The following is a 24,730-nucleotide window of genomic DNA, read 5'->3' on the forward strand; positions in this document are numbered from 1 at the left end:
GGAAAAAATAGACTGAAAAAAATAAGCCATTTTGTTCAGCTGGAGTGTCTTACAAACATGACAAAAAAATTAAGCATTAATTTAGAGAACTCAAGAAAGGTGATTTAAATGTGACGTTACTGCACTTGAACAATTTCAACCTAAGTGTTCTAAAATCCTGTTATTCATGCAATCAATTCAATCTATATACTTGTCACACTGATTCAGCAGCTTCTACTCCTGATGAGTTCCAGTTGACTTAAAACTGAATTCTGATGGTATACAGGCAGAATTCAGTATTAGGGCATTTACTGGTTATACATGAAATTGTTACATATTTCCCACAGGAGTGCCAAACACTTAGATGCATAGTGTCATACACTGCAGTGACATAAGATTCAAACTGTCATTTATTTTTAAGGAAAAGGAGCCCAAAGCATTGCAAAACCCTTACCAGCATGAATTATATTTTCGTGCAACAACAAACAAGCAAAATGTAATCTCAGGTTAAAGTTTGTGTGAAGCCTAGAAGAGTACATATATCACCATACCTGATACCTCGATTCATTTCGAACGAGAAAATAGGGATGGTATTCGCAGAACCTCGGATGGCAAGTCGAGCGTTAATCGCTCTCAGTATCTACTCTGTTTGTAAATATCCGCCAACACGTTGATCTGCCTTAGTATTGCCGATGCTCGTCGATCAGCTCATCCCTCGATCAATTATCCATAGGGGAGTCAACAAAAGCCACATCGATGAACAAATTAAATCACACAAACGATCTGTACAATGACTCTGCGCAAAAGTCAGATCGGCGATGATCGAAACGCCATTACGTCACCGACATTGGATGATAAACTTGCGCGACGAATCGATCAAGAAATCCCACAGAAAGCGCCTTTGAACGACGCCAATGCCGCCGGAGGAAGCTACCAACGACGACGATGTCTCCACGGAATCACTCTCTCCTCGTCTCGTCTCGTCCTCTCAGTTCGCCCCCACGGCGGGGTCAACTTGATGACTCTCAGTTCGAACAAACACTAGGGGAAGTTAGTCAGTCCCGGCCGGATATTCTGATGGGCTGTTGGGCCGAAGAGATGGATAGGCAAATTTATTCAATTTTCTTATATATATTTTTAATTTGTATAAATTAGCCATCGCAAAATTATTTCACAGTTAAAAAATAATAATATAATATAAGTTAACTGAAAAAAGTAAAAAAATAATAATTTCCATTTGAAAAATAATAATAATAATGTAATAACAATCTGGATGCATACTGAAGGATGAAGGCGCAAACAGAACGCAATAATGATATCTCAACTAATTAGGAGAACTAAAAATAAATATATATTAAATAAATAAATATTTATTTATTTGTAAGGATTGTAAACTTTTTTTTTATATTATTTTAAAAAACAAGATAATTAGGTTCGTAAACTAGTTAATAGAGCCAAACGAAACTTTATTTTACTCAAATTTATTAATCAAGTGAAACATAAAATGAATTAATTTATTAAAACAATTGTTTAAGTTTTAACTTGGTCTTTTTTATAAAATTGATAATTCTTTTTTTTCTTGTAGTGTCATCTTATTTATTTATAGTTTTTATATTTTTTAATTTATTTAGTTAGTAATTAACTTTAATATTAAAATTTTATTCTTTGAGAAAATATTATTTTATATAAATATATCAAAGAAAAATAACATCATTTATTTATGAACTAGCTAGAATTACATGCATGCATCCAAACATGATTAATAGTTTGTGTTACAAAAAAAAACTGAAAATAAAAAAATAATGATAATCTGCATGCAAGCAGGTGCACGAAATGTTAGAAAAAAATTATAAGAATTACGGAAAATTAGGATTACTTCGAACTATCGACCGAAGACGATGAGGAATCTGTAGAGTAATCCACGGAAGACGATGATGAATCGCTGGAGTAATCTATCGAAGATGTCAGAAAAGTTGGGGAAGGAGATGAGAAAGTGATTCGGCGTAGGCGATCCCGGAGCTCCTCCTCCTCCTCTTCGGCCGATCTCTTCCTTTTCCGGTCGGTGGTGTTGTTCGGACTCTCTGTCGTCGCACACTGGAGCTTTGCAGCCGCCACCAAAAGGAAAATCTTCGTCGGTCTCCAATCAGTACAGCAGTACTCATAATTCTGCATCAAAAATAAATAATAAATAAATATACAAGAAATATAATTAAAAAACCATCTCATGATTTATATATATATAGCAGCATGCATGTGTACTGTAAATTTATCGATGATCGACCACTGTTCTTGAATCCATTGCTTCCTCAGCCGGATCTTGGAGGGGCGAACTCGGATCTCCCTCATTGAGTTGAAGGGCCAAACGCTAATGATTTGACTATGAACATTTACGTCGACGATGTTCGCTGGCCACCACGCGTAGTCCTCGAACATCTCGACCACGTCACCGGCTCTCCACGGGAAGCGACCGACGAAAGGAGGAGGGCGTGGGCGGATCCAGTCCCTCGGCACACACTGCATCCCCTCTTTGGAGTCCTCGAAGCGGACGATGAATTGGCCGGAATTGATGGAGAGGAGTTCGGCGCAGTGCCATGAATAGGACGGCAGCCAGTGTTCGTTGATGTTTTGCTGCTTCACCTCCACTCTGCTCCCCTTCCTCAAACTCGTCGCCATGTCGTCGATGGATGGAACGAAATGGAACAGAATGAAGAACGAAGACTGATGAATGATTGATTGCGGAATAAGTTTGATTGGTGCAGAGGTCTTTAAATAGTTTCAATCGCTAACTGTTCTACATTTTCTTAACAGATTAATTAATTCAAACGCGCATGGCGCTAAATTTCAAAGATTGCCGCCACTTTTTCATTATGTTAACGCCATCTTAACAGATTAATTCAATCACGGTCAATTTTGACCATGGTGACCGTATATTTGTAGTTTTATAAGAAATTTAATAATTTAATCCAGATATTAATATATTTATTTATTAAAAATATTATTCAATGGAGTTTTACAAGCAATTTAATAATCTAGTCTAGATACTAATATATTTTTGCTTATATAAAAATAATAATTCAATGGAGTTTAGATATTAAATAGCCTGCGGTCATTACAAATTCGTAACTATTTAAAAATCTAGTAAGAAAATCTTAAAAACCATCAAAGTTTTTTTTATTGCACAGTTAGTCAAATATTTTGATTTATATTATTATTATTTTAAGTTATATTTTACTGATCTATCAACTCAATGAGAAGTTCACATGTTTCATTTTATGTATATATACATAATAGTATCGATAAATTTAATAAACTCACTGTGTTAAAAATTACGCTAGCTTTTCTCTACCTTTTTAAATTAGTCCATCTATAAATTTTATTTAAAACTACTATCCAAATAATTTAAGTTCTCTAGATCCTACAAGTCATAATAATAATAATTTAATTTTAACCAATTTAAATTTATATAAATTTAAACCGTTGTAAATTTGAAATTAATCAGTTAGCTCACCTAATATAGCTCAAAAGTAGTCACATGTATTCTTTAGATCCTACTTAGATTATGGAGTTAAGAATCATAATATGTTATCTTTTAAAGAATTTTACTTTTAAACATAAATTTAAAATTAAATTTATAAATCTAGAGTATTAGTAAAATTGCACATATACTAACAAAAAGCTTATTTTGCATATCTATCATTTTAAAATTTAGTTTTATAAATTCACCGTTATAAAATTTAACTTCGATTACATCATCACAACTTTATTTCTTAAAATAATAACAAAATGATCTTCTTCTGATACTTAATTAAAAAAATATAAATAAATATAAATTGTGACGTGGATTATGAGTATGATATTTTTCGCTTGGAAGAAATGAACCTTATCCCTCTTGGAAGACGGCTTCCAGTTTCCCGAACCGCTCTCTCTCTCTCTTGACGCACTCCTTTTCGTTAGGGAAATGCTTGCTCGAATTCCGCCGCCTCCTCCTCCTCCTCCTCATCTTACGCCTCCGCTGATCCAGAACCATCGCTTCCCCTCCTCTTCCCTCCGAAGTGCCTTCTCTCTTCAGATTCGACCCTACCTTGCCCTACGCCGCCTGAGTAGGTGCGTTGTGCCGCAGGCACTGGATGCGTCTGGGCGCCGCCAATACGACCGGATCCCCATGGATACAGCCGGCGCTTACCGGCTGGTCGACCGAGAGACCGGGGAGACGTTCATCGTCTGGGGAGGCTCCGACGACGATGACTCATCCGTCCCGTCAGAAAAGGTCCTGTCTTGGCGCCCTGGTGCAAATGACGAGCGGAAGGTAGGTGAGCAGTTTTTGTACTCTTTAATGCTGGTAATCATCAATGTCAATTTGTTAAAAAGCGCCTCTCTTTTTTCCACATTATTATAGTTACTGATAAATATAAATAGTTTTTATGTTAAAAAATTCGACTAAGTTTCAATCCATATTCAATATAAATTTGTTGACTTGAGCAATATTTTTTTTACTGAGCAGGTTATGAGAATAACTTGATTGATACGTGATAATCTTTTCACTAGTACTGGTATCCGTACAGTGTTGGCTGCTTTGTTAACGATTAAGTTAAATGGATGTTCCTGATGTTCTCTTGTTAATTGTTTCCTAAAGGTTGCAGGGATTTTTGATACCAAAGGAGTTAATGCAAGTCGTCCCGCTGCTGAGACTGAAAATAAGAAAGTTGCATCTGCTAGTGAGTCTCTTAGAAGCTTTGGGAGATTGAAGGCGCAGAAGGTGAAGGCCTTGATTAAAAGATCCTCAAAGGATCGTGTAGAATATTCTCAAGTTGGAAGTGAAAAGGACGTTGAAGGCGTTGTTAATCACAATGATTCCTTAGGTGGTACTAAAAGAACAGCTGAATTGCACCGGGATGCTGATTTGAATTACAATTCACGGCTTAAAGAGGTGAAAGGCACAGATTCACCAGAAATTTATTCTAGAAAAGATGATGGTGTGTTGTCTCAAGATAGTTCTTTTCCTGTTAGTTCCTTCAAGGGATGGGGAGGTACTACTACTCTCCTGGCCAGTACAGGTAGTCAGTTGAAGCATCAGAAGAAAAAGGCTGCTGATAGTGGATTTTTTAGCAGGAAATCCTTCATAGATATAGGTTGCACTGATGACATGGTTGAAGCTCTGAGGGGCCTTAGGTATCTTCGTCCATCTCATATTCAGGTGCTCATTATTCTTTGTCACGAATAGTTATCATTGCTTACTCTAGTTCAGTGCAGTCTAATTATTTCAATAAAAACAAACATCTAGTTTAGTGATGAGATTTTGGTGCTTGGTCATACATCTCTGATGTTCTAATTTGAGTGATATGATGATGGAATGTTTATAACCAATTCAATTTGGAATAGATACCTAGTGAGCTTAAACACTAGTATTGTGACATTGCAGGCAATTGCATACGAGCCTATTTTAGGTGGAAAGAGCTGTATTATTGCTGATCAGAGTGGTTCAGGCAAAACATTAGCTTATCTTGCTCCAACTATACAATGTTTGAGACAAGAAGAACTACAAGGTCTGGCTAAGTCATCATCCAAGAGTCCAAGAGTAATAATATTGGTGCCTACTGCTGAGCTTGCTTCACAGGTTGGTGATTGATATAACTATACCAATATCAGTATATATTTGTTACCTGCTCTCCATGAGCTTGGGTGTACAAGTTTTTTCAGTAAAACAGTTGCATAATGGTTTTAAGTTTCAACCAAGTTTATTTTAGAATCAGTGATGGTATCATTGTTCGGAACAACCAATTTCTTTCTCATTCTTGGCTACACATAGCATTACTTCTGTTCTCTTTTAGTAGTGTTCTTTTCCTTCACTTGTATTGTTTCATCCCACTTGAGATGATGCTTTGGCTCTGGTCAAGTTTCTACAAAAAGATGCATTCACGATTCTTTAATTACTATATGTTGGTTTGCATTACAGAAAACCAATTATTTGTTATTGGACTTCGTGATTTGTATTTTTGCACTCTGGAGATATTATGTCTAAATTAAGTGTGTGACAAAGGCATATATGAGTTGGTTGTCTGCACCTTCTGCACTACTATAACTTCTTGCATTTTTGTCCAGAAGTTTGAAACCAGTCTGGATTAAGATTGATAAACAAACCAAAACTGTCTAAAGGCCAAGGAGTTTAGCCTTATTTTCTGCTGCTCTTTGACTTTCATGCGACTTTGCCATTTGTTTCATAGATTGCCTAGAAATTGGCAACTTGATTTTGAAAAGAGATTAGGTATGCGCCGAGGGCTTAGTATTGGTATGTCAATATATTATGCTCCTCTTGCTTTTGTTTATTTTCCTGTCAATTGTTGTTTTTTTATGTTCATTACTTAATAAATGAATTTTTGTTAATGCTCTCATTTTGTGTTTGTACTTTATACCATGTACCTGCAGGTTCTTAGTAATTGCCGATCAATAGCAAAACATGGTGTTCCATTTAGATCAGTCATTGCAACTGGTGGTTTCCGACAGAGAACTCAGTTAGAGAATCTTAATGAAGAATCTGATGTTCTTATAGCAACACCTGGCCGATTTATTTATTTACTTAAAGAAGGCTTTCTGCAGCTAACCAACCTTAGATGGTAATTCATGTTTGGAGCTATTAATATTTTGAAACGCAGGGGCAAGAGTTGTTTATTATTCAAATTTGAATTTCTTTTGTCAGCTTAATTTATATAAACAATCCTTTTCTTCTTAAGCGAACTGAGATCCAGTTAATCTATTATTCTGGAAAGGTTCACATAGTTTCTAGAAGTGAAAAATAAAGGTAGAAAGTCATAAGCTTGGAGATTGTTTTAGAAGTGTGCCCGGAGAATGGAGATCATTGATTTCTTTTATGGAAATTGGTTTAGCAAAATTAAGTAGTTTTTGCACTAATTTCCATAATCGATGCAGTGTTGTATTGGATGAAGTGGATATCCTATTTAAGGATGATGGATTTGAACAAGTTCTTGAGAACTTGATTAGTTCTGCACCAGTGGCAACACAATATCTTTTTGCCACTGCAACTCTTCCCGTTGATATCTACAACAAACTTGTTGAAATATTTCCGGACTGTGAAGTGATCATGGGACCTGGCATGCACCGGACAAGCTCTGGCCTTGAAGAGGTTAGTTGTATGTTATGTTATTAGTTCTATCTTTGAGTGGTAAGCAGCTACTTGGTATGTTATTGAAATTTTTGTTTCTTCCATTGTGTAATGTTTTTCTATTTGGTCAGCGATAACTTTCCTGAAGAACAATTCAAAACTGAGGGTAGTGAAGGTTGGGGAAATTTAACATGATTATGTTGTCTTAGAATTTTCTTTTATAACATGTATATCAGTTTGCTGTTAAAGATGATGATTGCTCTTTTTGTGTTTCCTACAGCAGTTGATTTAATTTGAATTTGTGATGAGTAGAACGATTCACTTGCAGGTTCTTGTTGACTGCAGTGGAGCTGATGGCGAGGAAAAGAATCCAGAAACTGCATTTCTAAATAAGAAATCTGCTCTTCTGCAGTTGACAGAAAATACACCAGTTCCTAAAACTATTGTTTTCTGCAATAAGGTAACAGTTTTCAGAACATGTGATTTATTAGAAACATGGAGTGTTTAAACATTCCTGAGTGTTTTATTTTTGTGCAAGGCATGATTACTCTCATGCTAGTTGGATTTTGTGTTTTTTGTTTTTTCTCAAACTAAAAGAATGCAGAATGCAACTCATTGACTATCTCCTTCAAGTTGGTCTCTCGCCATACTTAAAACTAAGTTTATGTCTGACTTCTGTAGATCGAACGGTATATTAACCATTAACATCCTTTTCTTCTGCAGATTGAAACTTGCAGAAAGGTTGAGAATGCCTTGAATCGATTTGATAGAAAAGGAACACAAATTAAAGTCTTACCCTTCCATGCCGCCATAGCTCAGGAGATACGTTTAGCAAACATGAAAGAATTTCTCACTTCACGTTCCAAGGACTCCATGATTCTAATCTGCACAGACAGGCAAGAAAAATCATGCAAAAATTTCTTTCATTACATAAACCATATTCATCTTATAGTCTAGAAATCATAGAAATCTGAAAATGATCCTGCTTCCTTCACGATCAAATGCATGTGAAAATTTAATACTTCCATATTTGCTAGTTGTTTTTCGCACCTCTGGTGCCTGGGTGCCATGATCACCTGTGATTAACTTGTTAGATTGTCATCGTTTCATTGGAATTGAAGTGTTTGAGCAAATGGAGTAGACATAACTAAAGTGTTTGAGGGAAGGGAGAAGACAAAATCTGATCAGATATAGCATCTCCATGTCCTAAACATTGCATTTTCTATTTATTTTATGTATTTTTCTTCATTACTTCTCTGAATGTAGTGATTATTGTGCTATCTACTTCACGTTTAGCTGAAACCAATCTTAACCAAGAGTTGAAGCTCATGACATGTATGTTTGTTCTTTCCTAATCAGCATCTGCTATCATTCAACAGGGCCTCGCGGGGCATTGACTTTGCAGGCGTCGACCACGTGGTTCTCTTCGACTTCCCTCGTGATCCCAGCGAGTACGTCCGTCGTGTTGGACGGACTGCTCGCGGTGCAGGAGGCAAGGGAAAGGCATATGTGTTTGTTGTCGGCAAGCAGGTTTCCTTAGCCAGGAGGATCATGGAAAGGAACAAGAAGGGTCACCCTTTGCATCATCTGCCTTGCACAAGCTCCAAACTATAAGTTATCGGCAACTACTAGTTTCTTCTCTATATGTTTCACAGATGCAAGTTCGTTTTGTATTGGTAGCAACTAACAAAGTAGGCGAGGTTTCGATGTCACAACGACTACTAGACTTTAGTTGGAACTTTTTTGGCAAGCCCATGGCCATGAATCCATCGAAGCTAGAGCTAGAGTTGATCAACATGGAATGGACCAAGAATTACTTGTATGGTCTGTGTTTTTGAACATAAACTAGACTCTGGTTGAACTGATCAATCTGTAATCTGTAATTCAGTTTACAATAAATTAGATGTGTAAAATATTCAATTTGAAATGTGTTGCAAAATATATGAGGAATTTTTATATTTTTTGTCATGCAAACTAATTTACAAATTCATAGCAAGTTTTGGAAGGAAAACCTTCAATCAAGAATAATTGGTAAAAAATATATTGGGATGTATTTTAATGTTACAATAAATACTTGAGGGATTTTGATAAATACTCATTATAAAGGTGCTTTTTTGATAAATTCTCAAGTTTTTAGGTACTTATGGATTATGGAAAAATCATTTCCGTTGAGATTTAAATTTGAACCGTTCACCGCAGATATTTATAAATTTATACTTAAATTTTATAAATTATTTTTTTAAATTTGGATTCTGGATCCTGATCGGAATTAATCAAATTAATTAAGTTTTAAAAAAAATAATTAAAATTCTGGATTCAATTAATTTGTTCAATTTAACTGAATTTTTTTCCTGAGAACAAATCATTTAAATTTGAACCGTTCACTGCAGTATCGGATTCTGGATCCTGATCGGGTTCAATTTTTTCGGAACCGTTTAACGGAATTGGTTTATTTGAGTCCGTGTCCCGCCTTAAACACCCTGTACCACCGCGGCTTCTTCGTTCCCGAGAACAAGGGTGGCAAGGGTTCGATTTGGAAGCAGCATGGCGGCGACCGTGATGAACCCGCTTCTGGATCCCGGCAGCCAACCCCGGAAGCAGCGGATTCTGGCCCACCTGCAACCCCCCTTTCTCCCTCTGCTCGCTCCTCCGCTGCGGCCAGGTGCCGATCCCGCCGCGGAGGCTGGATCTGGCGAGCCGGGCATGCGGAGGAGAAGCAGCACCTTGAGTGACTATTTCCGGTCCGATGGCTTCGGAGATTCGGTGGCGGTTGATGGGAAACTACACAACGAGTCTCCCGTCGCCGCAGGGGAGCCGTACGTCGGTGGTGAAAAGGAAGATGGGGGCTTTTGGAGCCCTCGTGATACCGGTATAATCGCGAGCTGCTGCAGCAGTTTGGGGACCTCGACACCGCACTCCGAGTACTATGATGCCGTCGAAGGTACGGTTACTAACTTCTCCCATGTCATAAAGGTTGCTGCTCGATATCTCTGACATTAGGGTTTGCAGATTTCGGATCAGATAGTTTTCTTTCACGGTCATCATCTCCTTCCTCGATCTCGAACAACGAAAGCGAACTCCGTGACCTGCGCCTCGGTCTCTCTGAAGAGATCGAGAAACGCAAAACCGCCGAGGCGGCCCTTCTTCGGATGCAGAGGCAGTGGCAGAGACTGGCAGAGATGCTCTCTCGATTCGGCGTTTCACTTCCTGCAATTGAAAAAGATCATGGTGTTCTGAATGATTTAGATTTTGCTCAAATTTCGCAAGCTATTCTATCAGCAAAATCCGCTTCTGAAGCTATCGCAGGTGTTATTCGTGCTGAAGCTGCTCCAGATATGGAAGCAATTCTTGAGGCAAAGAACCGTGATGTGTCTCGCCTGCAAAATCGAGTCAATTACTATCTGACTATGAACCGCGAGATGTCGTCGTGGAATCAAGAACTTGCCTGTAAGTTCATCTGCATTACTTTCATCAGTTGGTTACAATTTCCTCTCGCATTCATCTTCGTTAGATGATAAATTGTGCTCTTTCTTTCTCTAGAAACAAAACTAAGGATTAGTCACCGTCCTCTAGTTATATAAATTTTGTTCTTCCATATAATTGTATACAATACAACATAGATTTATTCAGATTAATTAAAGGAATATTTGCCTTGCTTTTCTAGAATATCCCCTTGAATTTTATAACTGTTAGAATACCTCTGCGAAAATTTCAAACTATATAATTTCATCTCCAACTTCATTAGTTTATCTAATCTGACACATATATGATTTTTGTAAGGTAACTTTTAAAAGTATTTGTTCATGATAAATTATATTACACTATAAATTGACTAATTGGCATCCTTATGTGCTAATGCAGATTTATCATGCCTGAAACGTGAAAAGAGAAGGAAAAAGTGTCGATGGATTTGGAGCTGTTTGGGCTTATCATTTATTATCGGGTCGTCGCTGCTTGCTTCTTCTTCTTGTGACTACTCTTGTAGTGATTTATTCTCAATGGTATATCACGATAATTTTGTAGAAACAAGGTTATCACACAATAGTCTAGACTAAAGATTTTGATGGCTTGACAATTGTATCAGATTTTGTATGCTTTTGCCCTTAGTTAGAGTGATCTCTTTGTTTAAGTGTAAGGTGATGGTTGACATTTTCCATGGAGAATTAATGGAAGATTGATTGTAAGTACGAGCAGTGTTAGTCGATATGAAAAAATATTTGATTTATTTGATAATGTTTAATCATTCGAAAGGCACACTCGTAGCAAATAAAAAATAAAAAAATAATAATAATAATAATAATAATAATAATAATAAAAGAAATCACGTCCTCTTGTTCATTGTAGTTCCTTGCCTCCGCCTCGTCCTCCTCCTCCCCGGCTCGATCCGTCGTCGCTGGCGGAGCCGACTGCCTTCCGTCGTCGCCGAAGGCATCACGCTTCCTCCCGTCACAATAAAAGAGAAGGAGAAGGCAAACGACAAGGATAAGAAGAAGAAGACACAGACTCCCAACCCTAGATAGGTCCGTTTCCCCTGGCTCCAACCCTGACCCTTTGTCGATCACTTGATCCTAGTCCTATTCCTCCTGCTTCCATCCTTCCCGACTCATTTAACCCTTTATTCTTCTTCCCTTCCTCGAGATCCGGTTGCGGCCGGGCTCAAGCGTTCCATTGAAAATGGCAGCAAGTGCTAGATTTACTTGAGAGCAGCTCGGATTTCCGTCGCTAGAGGTGAAATCGAGTTTTCTTTTGAAATTTTCTGGAATGAATTCCCCCAAACTTGTTGCGGATTATAATCTCTGTCGTGCGTGTTCATGCTGCAGTTTGATTGGTCTCCACTTTGGGAGTTGGACGGTAATTTAAGTTGAATTGGTTCCCTAAAAAGTGCCATGGCGCCTCTTCTTTTTGTCATCGTCGCGTTTCCGTGTACCGTGGGAGCCATAGCATTAGCTATGCTTCATATATGCAGGCACCTGTTGAATTATACGGAGCCGACTTATCAGCGCTACATAGTTCGCATTATCTTTATGGTTCCGGTATGCTTAACTCACTTTGGGCGGTTTACAAGTTGCTTGATCTGTGACTTGATATGCAATTCTAATAGTCCTATCACATTGCATTTTTTATGCCTTCTTTTATATAGTCTAGGTACATTTTCACTAGTTGCAATTTTTAGAAACAAATGGAATGTAGCACTAATTTGGTGTTATTCCCCAATGCGATTCAACTACAAAGATTATACCATGTGTAAATTGTTTTTGCACTATTAGCGGTAATCCTTTTTCTACCAAACCCATAACTACTTGCCTAAAATTATAATGCATATATTTACTCTCATTTTGGGCAAAAAATTTATAACAGAGAGCCATGCATAGGAAGATATGCTGAGAACACAAATCTTATTTAGGTCTTGAGACAGTCATTTAATTTTATTTGTCTTTCTGCATTCAGGAAAGAAATTAAAACTAACCTAGATAGATGCAAGTTCTGATTGCATGTGGATGCAGATCCTAATTGTAGATTATTATTCTTTTAGTATTAGGAATCTTAAATCTGTAGGTGATAGTTTGATGGTACTTTTATACCATTTTTCATTTTTTTCCCTTCGCTATATGGTCATAGAACTCACATAATCCTTGCTATATTAAAGCATGTGTGTTTTTATTACCTTCTATTGATATCTAAGGCTTATGCTATAAACTTCATGATAGATTATAATTTACTTGTTTGTTTAAGGCTACAATGTACGATATGCATGTTAATGCACCTTCAACATAGTGAGACAAATAGTTGAAATTATGCAGGTAAGGTTCAACATAGCTGAATCTTGGGAAAAAATGAACATTTAGTGAACATAATAGCAGCTGATGACTGATATCTCCTTTTGGAAGATGAGCAGAACCTTGGTTCTGAATCAACATTATGTTGGACAAAGGGAACAAAGTACTTATTATGTGGATAACTGGATATCTCCATTTTCCGATGCATGATCAAGCTGTATGCAACAATTATGAAAAGCTGCATGCCCCAACTAGAGTAGGAAAGTTTTAGATTGCATTTAATCATAGTTGAAAAAAACATCATCATGCAATGATTCATTGTTCAGATAAACTGTTAAATATACTAATAACCTGGTAACCATTACAATTCTTTGAAGAGGTTGGGAGCAAACATAACTGATATTGAACCTGAATATGTTGTAATTCTGTAATGGAATTGTGGATGGCTTGTTGATTGTAAAAAGGAAAGGAAACCGTGTCTAAAAATTTCTTTTGACTTTGCTGGGCCAATTCATTAGGTCTTGTCTGTTTAAGAATTTTTTTTTCTGTTTTTTAGGAAATAAAATTTAAAAGCTAAAAAGAGATGTAAAATAAATATTAATATTGATCCAATTTAACACATTTAAATTTATTATTGGTAGATGATACAATAAATATTTTTTTCTTCCTAATTTCAAAGGTTTTCTTTTATTTTTTGAAAATTAAAATTTTAAAATTGAAAATTTTCACAAATCAAACAAAGCCTCTTGCTCCTTTGTTTAGAAGATACTAGTTCATGCATCCACAGACTTAATAGTCCTTTGGTTCCGAAAATAATTGTAAAGTGAGTTTTATGTTCCCTAGCTAGATAATTCATGAACTTCTCATGTAGCCTTCTGCTTCCTTTTAACATTTTTTCCCCTCTTTATTCTACATCTCCGATGCCTGGAATGGAGGTCATTTCTCTTTTATGAGAGAGATGCTTTGATTGCATTCTTGATAATTATATAATATATTATAGATAGATAGATTATGGGCTATAAGTTATTTTTTGTTTTCCTATGCTGAATAGATGATTCTGATAATTTTTAATATCAATTTGATTAAGTTAAACATGCTTTGACTGATCAGTTTAACTTGTTTTGTCAGGTTTATGCACTGATGTCATTCTTGTCACTCATCCTTAGTCATCGCTCAATATATTTTAATTCTATTCGAGAAGTGTAAGTATGCATATCAAAACTGTCATGCTAAATAGCTTGCTCCAAATCATTCGATGATGCATGTTGTTAATGCTGTTGTACCATTTTTTTTCTAAATATTTATTATTTGTTTATGACATTTACTGCAATTTCATGTCAAATTGAGAAAACTAATTAAAATTTAATGTTGAAGTTTGCAGTATGTGACTAATCTACCCAAGTGTAATTTCACATCTACTTTTGAGGTGCTTGATGCCTCCATTTATCATATCTTTAAACTTCAAATTCAAGATTGTGTGGGGAAACATGTTCTGGTAATACTTATGTGTTGAATTGAACTAATACATGTGCACCAACGATTAAGCTTTGTTTGTAGTGCCTGGACTGTTTATACTTGCATAGTTTCTAACTCTGGCAGAAACAAGGATGGATGATTTGCATGTTCCAAAAGCTGTAATTTATTACAAGACCAAGTTAATGTAATTTGTTTTATTGGAAAATAGTAGGACTATCATTTTTTGTATCGGAAATTATTGCATTTTTGCAGACATCAGATTAATGCTCCAAAATTCTGGCTTGCTGGTAGACCATTGCAAATTTTCCTAATAGATAGTCTTCTTGGTATCTTCTGAAGAAAATTTTCAAATGATTGATTCTTGAATAGCGCAGTTTAACAAATTTCGGTAATAGATATCTCAATTTGTGAATGATAGTATCCTATGCCTATCCTCAGATATTTTGTGAGGCTAAATAATCTCAGATACAGGATAGTTTGAACTAGATTTTAATTTAATTGCTGGTCTTTTTTTTTCTCACTCTAAAGGGAAAGAAAAAAAAACTTGTTTATACACCGGTTTATTTTCCCCTCCTGGATTTCTGCTCTTCTAGTAGAACGCGGACGAGGACTTGAGGACCCATCTTTTTTATGTGCAAGTTTAGTGATAAACATCATAACAATAACTAATTATTGTGTCAGCTATGAAGCATGGGTCATTTACAACTTTCTTTCACTTTGCTTGGCATGGGTTGGAGGTCCTGGTGCAGTGGTTTTGAGTTTAAGTGGTCGATCTCTGAAGCCTTCATGGTACCTAATGACATGCTGTTTTTCTGCTATTCCACTCGATGGGTTTGTGCTCTTTCAATTCCTTTCTCTCCTTTATTGATTCTTCTATTACCTTATACCTTGTATCTTTTTTTCGGCATAGTAGCATGAAACTTGTTGCAATTTTATCTCTTGTTATTTATTCTTGAACTTACTGGGTTCGGTTCAACAGACGTTTTATAAGAAGGTGCAAGCAAGGCGGTTTACAATTTGTCATTCTGAAGCCTATTTTAGTAGTTATCACCTTCATTTGCTATGCAAAAGGGAAATATGAAGATGGGAATTTCAGTGTGGATCAAGCCTATCTTTACATCACAATTATCTATACGATATCATATTCTATGGCACTATATGCTCTCGCTTTGTTTTACGTATCATGTAAAGATTTGCTCCGGCCTTTTAACCCTGTGCCAAAGTTCATTATAATCAAGTCTGTCGTTTTTCTCACTTACTGGCAGGTATTTTTCTTAAATTTTCTAATTGATCGTTTTGAGTTGTGTCGCATTTGACACTAGCAGATCTTCAAGAACATGAAGCTGATTATTATGATCTTTTCTACCTTTTTATGTGTCCGTGTAGGGTGTTCTAGTTTTTCTGGCAGCCAAGTCTAATCTCATAAAAGATGCCGAAGAAGCTGCTGATTTTCAAAATTTCATTATATGCGTCGAGATGCTTGCGGCTGCTGTTGGCCACTTCTATGCATTCCCTTACAAGGAGTATGCAGGTGCCAACATTGGTTCTTCTGGCGATTTAAGGGCGAGTCTTTTCCATGCACTACAGTTTAATGATCTCTACCACGACACAGTTCATCAGGTAATCAATCCCTCTTGTGATTTGCACTAAAGTTTAATGATTTCCACACTTTCAGAAGCATTTTCCTATGTTATTTTCGGCAACATTCTAATAAGTTCATCTCGACACAGTTCGCCCCTACTTATCATGATTATACACTCTACAATCACAACGATGGTGAGGAAGGCGCCACAAAGTACCGGTCGAGGACCTTTGTGCCTACCGGCCAGGAAATGGATGCCGTGAGAAAGAACAAACAGATGCACACTGGGAAGCTGGATGAAGTTCAGTTATCTAGCGTATCCACTTCGAGCTCAGGCAGCCCTATGAAATCAAGCACACGAGCCGACCAGGCAGACTTGGAAGCAATCAAATCTTATTTGCTCAAAGAAAGCAACGCTTCTTCTGCTCAACCATATGACCTTTCAGTACTAGCCGGTACTGATTTAATGAACTATCCTGCCAAAGTTCCTGCAGTCGACGACGTGGGCAATGATGTTCATCGATGATTCTTTTGGTTTTTCTTATGACATCGTCGATTGTGAAACATAGGCCTACTCAAACTAGGAAGAACTGAAATGCAAATAGTCCTCAGTGCTTGTGTTGATTGCCTCAGGCAGACTTTGCTGCTTGGTGTTGTAATTGCTTTGCTTCTCATGTGGACAGGGTGTAAATTGTTTTCTGAGTAATGTATGTGATTCTAGCCCATCATGATTAGAATTTGCATTTAATTCAGGCATATTTTATGAAAAAGAATTTTATGATCATGAATTCGAATCGTGAAAACAGTGGAGTTTGATGCACCTGTTTTATGAACAAGTAGCATCCAAAATTAACGCCGAACACGATTGATTCATCAGGAAATTCAGAAATTTTAAGTTGTCTTTAATAATAAGTCAAATATTAAAGAGGACTAGTGAGTCAGCTTACGTGATCCGTAAAAACCGTTGATTTACGAATATTGGATCCAGTTACGAAGCAGGTACGAGTACGGGTAAATTCCAGGACCCGCAGTTTCACCTTTTCTTGGTGCCGAAGACTCCAACAAAATGCTATAAATAATTCATCGTTTACTTTGATTCGATTCGGAGAGAGAGAGACTCAGAGCTTCCGTCGCCCGTCGGGCCGATACAATCCTACCCATCTCTCAGGTTCGTTATTCTCACTTCCTCCTTGAATCTTTTTTACCTCGGCATAGGTTCGGTTTCTGGTTGATCGTTCTTTGTCGATCCGTTGATTATCGTGCCGATGTTTTCTGACCTAATTGTTCTTTGATTCATTTTTTGATCTTTTGATTCACCAGGCTTCTGTTCGTGATTGAGTGATACATGGGTTTCAAGGCGGTTTTTGCATCACTGCAAGATATTTTTCCACAGGTCAGACAATAAAAGCTTCCTTTCTGCTCGATTGGTTTCTTCCGCTGTGTTCATGCTGTTTGTGTTACTTCGATAGATTTTATTTTTATATGTCGTAAATATGACGTTAGGTGTTCCCTTTTCCCAAGTTTTTTTTGTACCATTGCGCGGAGTTTGTTGGATCATTCATCATTCGGTGAAGAAGAAAAAACTACTTGCAGTTTGCGGAGAACTTGCTTTCGCTATGCACTTCTGTTCGTAGTGATTTCTTTCATATACGTTCCTTGGATGGAATTGTTATCTGTGATGCGTTATACATCAAAACAGTGAGTTACTAAATAATTTGAGATCTTAGGTGGGCTAAGGTCAATTGAATAGCGTGTGAGTGATTTGATTATCTATATTGGAAACAATTATATGTGAGTTATAGAGCACTTATTTTCATTGTAAAAGAAAGTGAAGTTGTTTAGATTGTATTAGTCTTTTTTTTTTACTTAATTTCCATTAAGCTGATGTGGTTGTGTATATTGAACCCAATTGATCTTATCATGCTTTAAATTTTTGGATTTCATCATTAAGTTAACGGCTAACTTGATAATGCTATGAAGACAGTTGCTGAGGGAGAATATTTTCTAAATAACTAATGAATGATTTCAAGGTAATTTGTATAAGTTCAAAAAATAATTTACTTGGTAAAATATGTTGAAATTGAAGTTTCTGTGAGGTCAATTGAACCCACAATCCTTCATGTGCCTTTTCCCTTGTATAAATGTATAACAAATGTCTTGCTTGTACTTGTTGAAAAATATTTTGTAGATATGTTTTTAAGTTACTAATCAAATGCACTTGAAGCTGGAATGAGTTTATTTTTGTAATTAGTTAAATTATTTTGAACGTGATTGTATTTTAAATTTATTTATTGCCTCTAGTCTTCAATAACTTTGAGCAATTTATATTTTGAAATTTGGTTTAAATGTTAGTTAGTGTTCCTACCCTAGCATAAGACTTTTTTTGCTCTTGTTTATGTCCTTACAGATTGATCTGCGAATATTGAAGGCTGTGGCTCTTGAGCATCCTAATGATATTGATGCTGCAGCTGAATCTATTCTTGTAGAGATTCTACCATCAATTGCCACTTTTCACGAATCATCATCTGCTCTACAAGATGCAAATGAAGTGGTTCATGTCTCAACTTCAGGTAATGTTTCTTTTGTTTTCTGGTTGATGTCCATAAATTTTGTGCCATAAGTCCTAATTTTTAATTTTGCAGCTGAAAAGGGTAAGCAGCCTATGTTTTATGAACATCAAGAAGAGGAACGAACTTCAAATCATCTGTCTGGGAAAGAGCCTGTAGTTTGGGAAAATACAGTTTCTAGTCATGGTTCAACCTCTGCCTCTGCTAATACAGGGTCACCATGCATTGTGGAAACAGATGCTAGAGATCCACAAGTTAGCCTTGCAAATTACTCAAAGGAACTAGAGCATCCAGCATCAGATATTAATGCTTTCAAGGAACTGGATACAAATTTCAGCTCTGAAGGAAATGTTAAAGAGAATGGACTTGATCTAAACCATGGTGGAGTTCTTCCATCAAATCAGTTGTTTGAACAGTTTTTGGATGCTCTTAATGATACAAGCCAGGAAGATATTGTTCCCCTTGCTAGTTTCAATCTTGCACAAGAAGATGAATGCCCTTTGGAGCAACCTATCATACAACCATCAACTGAAAATTCACATACTGAGACTGATGGTATGCATGATAATAATCAAACATCATATGATCAAGATTCTTCAGTCTTTGCCACCGTCTCAAGTGCATTTGAAAACACACACTCTAAGTGTTCTGACAAGGATGCGACTGAATTCATATCTTATGAGAATGGGTTGCTACCTAATGATGACAGTCTACCAGCAACTTTGATTACACGATCAGGCCATTTCGATGACATTGAGTTTCTTGAGGGTATGATTTCTGATGCTAAAGGCAAAAAGGTAAATCTCAATTCTTTGTATTCTTCTATTTATCACTATTTCTGTTGACCTGTCAGAAAATGTTCTCTGCAAACCATTGTGTAAACTCTAATGTCTAGACAAGCTAAGTTCTGGCTAGGTGGTTCTAGTTAATTTTTAAAAGTGTATTGGTAGTGTATCGGTCTAGAAAAATGATTCATTTCCTCAGTTTGTTAAGAAATAGTTTAACATGCCATGAGCCATTGGTAATGTTCCATTAAAACAATAGTTAATTGTCCTCATAATAGTCAGGAGGCTTTACATTTTTGTTCCATAAAATAGCAGGTAATGGCTTCTTATTTGAAATCATTATTTCAATTTTTGGTTGCTTCTTAGCCACCATGTCTGTCTTTCTGAATCGAATTGACTGCTTTTATGTTGCTATTATGTCTTGTAAAATTTTCCTTTTCTATCTTAGGAAATCAATAGCCGACCCCACCTTGTGGGATAAGGCTTGGTGGTGGTTGTTGTTGTATCTTAGAAAATCAACATGACAGATGTGTTATTTCTGTATTGTCGAAATATACATCTTGTGTTTGAATTGCCTTAATACTAAAAAGTTGTTGCAGGAAAGTTTGTTATCTGCTGTGGAATTAACTAGTAGTTTGATGAGAGATGTGGAACTACTGGAGGACAGGAGCAATTATGCTAAAGAGCAGGCTTCTAATGCCGGCCAAGATATTCTTTCCAAGGCTGAGGAACTTAAGGTCATGGTAGTACCAGCAAAGGAAGAAAATGAAAAGGTCGGTGGCATAATCTGATATGCTGTTCTGGTTATTATTTCTAATGGTCTTTTTATTAAGATTTGTGCTTTATTTTGCAGCTTGCTGGAGTGATTTATGGTGAGAAAGCTATATTAGCTACTGAAGCCCAAGAACTCCAGTCCAGACTGCTCAGTTTGTCAAATGAAAGGAATAAATCTCTTTCAGTGATTGAGGAGGTTGGATACTGACACTTTTTTCTTGAGTGTATGTATGTTTGTTAGGCTATTTGAATTCTTGAACAAAACTTAGATTAATGCACCTTTTCCCTTCATTATAGTTTCCAATTTATTATAATGATAATAGCAAATGTGTTTTTAAAAATATTAATGGCAAAGCTTCAAAAGGAATCTTCAGACTGTATATGCCGTCAGTATTAATATATTAAAAAAATGTTTTATTCTTATCTAAAATATTCAACACTTACTGTAAGTTGTCAACTACTAAATAGGGTAGTCTAGGCTTTTAGACTAATTTTGTGTGATTTAAAATTTTTAAATGAACCAAATAAAGCTTTTCATCTATAAATACAAACTGCATATGTAATATGCATCCGTAGGTGGGTTTTTTTTTTCTTTCTATTTGGTCCTTTTCAAAATAAGCTTAGGCGGCTATATGTGGCCTGAGCCTGTGTGCTTTTGGAAATCATGATTGCTAGATATGCATCCAAGGTGACCACATATGTGACATAAACCAGGGTGCTGTTTAAAATTCATGATTACTAGCTATGACAAATGTTTATGTCAATGGAACTCTGATAAAATTGCAGATTTGTTGATTGTTTTCTATCCTTCTAATCTACCCTAGAAAGATAAATGCAATATTCATACATCATCCTTTTATAAATGAAAAAGATTCTCTTTTAGTGCAGTATCCGATCCATGTTTTATTTTTCTTTCTTGTATATTTATTTTATTTTTATTAATCACAGTTATGCTAACGCACACCCATGCTCCTTAGGAAATTATAGTATTCTAAATTTATAAAAAACACATTAATTGTTCTCTTATTTGTTCAATTTAACCATGATTTTAAATTGAGCTATACTCTGCTGGACTATTTCCATGTTCTTATAAAATAATGAGCCATATTTGAATTTTGAGGTGACTTGTATACATATTGTAGAAAGCAAGTCTTTTTTTTAACAACTAAAACTGAAGTATGAAATTTACTTATAATTCAGATTCGTGAAACCCTCGAAACGCGCATAGCTGCTATGCAGGAGGAAATTGCAGCAGTTGAACGAGAGAAGCTAGAGAAAGAAGCAGCAGCTCGGAGGGTTCTCAAGGAACAGGAAGCCATTGTGGCTTCTATAGTGGAAGAATCAAAAAAGTTGCAAGAAGAAACGGAAAAGAACTCTAAGGTAATGCTCTATTTTCCCAAGCATACGAAACAGGAATACATTGTAAGGTCATCTACTATTCTGGGAAACTAACATAGTTAAATTTCACTTTTCTTCTTCTTTATTTTTTTTTTAATGTTTTCCTACAGTTGAGGGAATTTTTGATGGATCGTGGCCGCATGGTCGATGCACTCCAGTAAGTTTGGATTCTCATATTTTGTTTAAGTTACTAAATGCACAAATATGAGAGCATCATGATGTCAATATGATTTGTTTGTTTTGACAAGTTCGATGTGGAATAGACATGAAATTATTTCCATCTCGATGAATAGTCATTAGGTAGGAGGAGGGATACTTTTAATTCATAAGACATAATGGACTGCTGAATTTGTTTATATGAGACATGAGATGGACTAATATGGTCGTGTAGTAAGACTCGACATGTCATTATACGATTATTGTCTTGTTGTCTTTCCAATGGTATAGGCTTTTCTTTAATACTATTTGGCATTAGAGTAGCGGCCAAGGGACATCATTTTTGAAATATAGACTTAGTCTTACGTTTGTGAATGGGAAACTAACAAGCTTATAGCAGTCGAGCTTCAACGCATTGCTTCCTTTAATCCACATCATGACTCAGAGTTACGGGCTCAATTTTAGTACCGAGTAGTATTGAAGTGGAGCAAAGGGGACACCTTAATATTTAAATATAATGGAACTTCACACATCTAGCTTGGACTAATGAGCCTGGAGATTCTAGCTTCAACATTGTAGAATGCAACACAAGGTGTGATTATCTCGATCTGCAACTACTTATATTTGCATTTGATGTTGTCCTCGACCTTCCATTTTAACTTGCCATTCTAATTTCTAACTGAGAAGGGATTTAAGAACTTGGTTTGGCTTTATTCGGATTATTATGTAGAATAGAATTATTCAGTGCCCGAGTTTCACTCTAAGTCACATGGCCATGATGTTAGATAGTAATTGCACTTTTCTTCTGGTTTCAGAGGTGAAATTGCTATAATCTGTGAAGATGTTATGCTGCTGAAACAAAGAGTCGACAGCGGTTTACCTTCTGGTCGATCTCTGCTTGGGATACCTTCCAGCTTGTCTGCTTCGTCGAGCTCATCACACGGTGGGAGCAAACATTCATCGTCGGACGTGCCAGTGCTTGAGCTCAAAGATAGCACGGAGAACCTTTCAGTTCATGACAATATCACGGTGACACCTTCAAGCTCTGAGGGTGCCAAAGATGTGCTTGAGCATCCCAACGACGTTGACGGTGGCTGGGAAATTGTGAAAGATGGTATCTTTTGAATCTTTACAAGAGTCCAGCTATAGCTTGATATACATTTTTTTAAAAAAAAATGGTCTTATTTGAATGTAATTAAATGTTCTCGTTTTCCAAACTTGCAATATGGCTTCTGCCTGTTGCTACATGTCTGCATATAAACAGTTTGACTTGCCTTTCATCAGCATCACTTTTTCCCTTTTTGGAAAAATAGTGCAGTGATAAATGATAATGTAGTGCGATCGATGTGTCATGCATGCAGCGAACAAAGAAAAGAAAAGCAAAAGGAATCTAAAAAAACTATCCAAATCTAAAACATTAAAATATCTTTTTCAAAACAGAGAAAAATTCGAATGATTGAAATAATTTTTTTATTTCAAACTCTACTGTTCCTAAATCTTAATTATAGTCTACCGTTTATTGTATTAGAATTAGGTTTTTTAAAGATTTTCTATCTAGATTTTTAAATAGCGAGTATTAACGAATTTATAATGACCTCTATTTATAAAAACTCCATTGAATTATTATTTTTATATAAACAAAAATATATTAGTATCTAGATTAGATTATTAAATTGCTTTTAAAATTCCATTTGAATAATATTTTTAATAAATAAATATATTAATATCTGGATTAAATTATTAAATTTCTTATAAAACTACAAATATACGGCTCACAATGGTCAAAATTGACCGTGATTGAATTAATCACGGTGATTATATATTAAATTATACACAATAGCTAGCGTTAACATAATGAAAAAGATGGCGGCAATCTTTGAAATTTAGCGCCATGCACGTTTGAATTAATCTGTTAAGAAAATGTAGAACAGTTAGCGATTCAAACTATTTAAAGACCTCTGCACCAATCAATCATCAGTCTTCATTCTTCATTCCGTTCCATCCACGACATGGCGATGAATTTGAGGAAGGGGAGCAGAGTGGAGGTGATGCAGCAAAACATCGGCGAACACTGGCTGCCGTCCTATTCATGGCACTGCGCCGAACTCCTCTCCATCAATTCCCGCCAATTCATCATCCGCTTCAAGGACTCCAAGGAGGGGATGCAGTGTGTGCCGAGGGACTGGATCCGCCCACGCCCTCCTCCTTTCGTCGGTCGCTTCCCATGGAGAGCCGGCGACGTGGTCGAGGTGTTCGAGGACTACGCGTGGTGGCCGGCGATTATCGTCGACGTAAATGTTCATAGTCGGATCATTAGCGTTTGGCCCTTCAACTCAATGAGGGAGATCCGAGTTCGCCCCTCCAAGATCCGGCTGAGGAAGCAATGGATTCAAGAACAGTGGTCGATCATCGATAAGTTTACGGTACGCATGCATGCATACTGCTATATATATATATTTATATATATTAATCATGAGATGGTTTTTTAATTATTTATTTATTATTTGTTTTTGATGCAGGATTATGAGTACCGATTGGAGACCGACGAAGATTTTCCTTTTGGTGGCGGCGGCAAAGCTCCAGTGTGCGACGACAGAGAGTCCAACAACACCACCGGCCGGAAAAGGAAGAGATCGGCCGAAGAGGAGGAGAGGAGAAGCTCCGGGAGCGCCTACGCCGAATCACTTTCTCGCCTCCTTCCCCAACTTCTCTGACATCTTCGATAGATTACTCCAGCGATTCATCATCGTCTTCCATGGATTACGCTACAGATTGCTCATCGTCTTCGGTTGATAGTTCGAAGTAATCCTAATTTTCTGTTATTTTCATTCTTTTAATTTTTTTCCCATGAACATATTCATGCACCTGCTTGCATGCAGATTATCATTATGTTTTTATTTTCAGTATAGTTTTTTTTAACACAAACTATTAATCATGTTTGGGCATTCATGTAATTCTAGTTCATAAATAAATGATGTTATTTTTACTTGATATATATATTTATATAAAATAATATTTTCTCAAAGAATGAACTTTTAATGTTAAAGTTAATAACTAACTAAATAAATTTAAAATTATAAAAATTATAAATAAATCCAGGCTAAAACTTAAACAATTAT

The 24,730-nt window shown here is 36.3% G+C and overlaps 4 protein-coding genes across 4 annotated transcripts; all 4 read left to right on the forward strand.

The window, feature by feature from the left end:
* The first annotated feature begins 3,923 nt into the window (after positions 1-3,923).
* LOC141839697 (DEAD-box ATP-dependent RNA helicase 50-like) lies at positions 3,924-9,016 on the forward strand. The gene is made up of 8 exons (XM_074727508.1): positions 3,924-4,285; positions 4,613-5,173; positions 5,399-5,593; positions 6,403-6,590; positions 6,904-7,117; positions 7,425-7,556; positions 7,820-7,992; positions 8,476-9,016. The coding sequence occupies exons 1-8, from the start codon at positions 3,938-3,940 to the stop codon at positions 8,708-8,710; spliced, it is 2,046 nt and encodes a 681-aa protein (XP_074583609.1). The 5' UTR covers positions 3,924-3,937; the 3' UTR covers positions 8,711-9,016.
* Positions 9,017-9,640: 624 nt separating this feature from the next.
* LOC141837960 (uncharacterized) lies at positions 9,641-11,151 on the forward strand. Its single transcript, XM_074725334.1, has 3 exons — positions 9,641-10,037; positions 10,106-10,543; positions 10,958-11,151. Exons 1-3 carry the CDS (start codon positions 9,641-9,643, stop codon positions 11,149-11,151), a joined length of 1,029 nt encoding a protein of 342 aa, XP_074581435.1.
* Positions 11,152-11,467: 316 nt separating this feature from the next.
* Positions 11,468-16,659, forward strand: LOC141841855 (uncharacterized). Its single transcript, XM_074730052.1, has 7 exons — positions 11,468-11,824; positions 11,917-12,129; positions 14,002-14,075; positions 15,031-15,180; positions 15,329-15,614; positions 15,736-15,969; positions 16,080-16,659. The coding sequence occupies exons 2-7, from the start codon at positions 11,983-11,985 to the stop codon at positions 16,455-16,457; spliced, it is 1,269 nt and encodes a 422-aa protein (XP_074586153.1). The 5' UTR covers positions 11,468-11,824; positions 11,917-11,982; the 3' UTR covers positions 16,458-16,659.
* Positions 16,660-17,044: 385 nt separating this feature from the next.
* Positions 17,045-22,894, forward strand: LOC141839685 (uncharacterized). Its single transcript, XM_074727490.1, has 9 exons — positions 17,045-17,099; positions 17,252-17,324; positions 18,339-18,501; positions 18,574-19,295; positions 19,883-20,056; positions 20,137-20,253; positions 21,258-21,437; positions 21,566-21,612; positions 22,427-22,894. Exons 2-9 carry the CDS (start codon positions 17,277-17,279, stop codon positions 22,734-22,736), a joined length of 1,761 nt encoding a protein of 586 aa, XP_074583591.1. The 5' UTR covers positions 17,045-17,099; positions 17,252-17,276; the 3' UTR covers positions 22,737-22,894.
* The last annotated feature ends 1,836 nt before the right edge of the window (positions 22,895-24,730 follow it).

This window comes from Curcuma longa, chromosome 11, assembly GCF_044706935.1.
Source record: "Curcuma longa cultivar G26 ecotype Majalengka, Jawa Barat chromosome 11, ITB_CL_G26_1.1, whole genome shotgun sequence".
NCBI lineage: Eukaryota > Viridiplantae > Streptophyta > Magnoliopsida > Zingiberales > Zingiberaceae > Curcuma > Curcuma longa.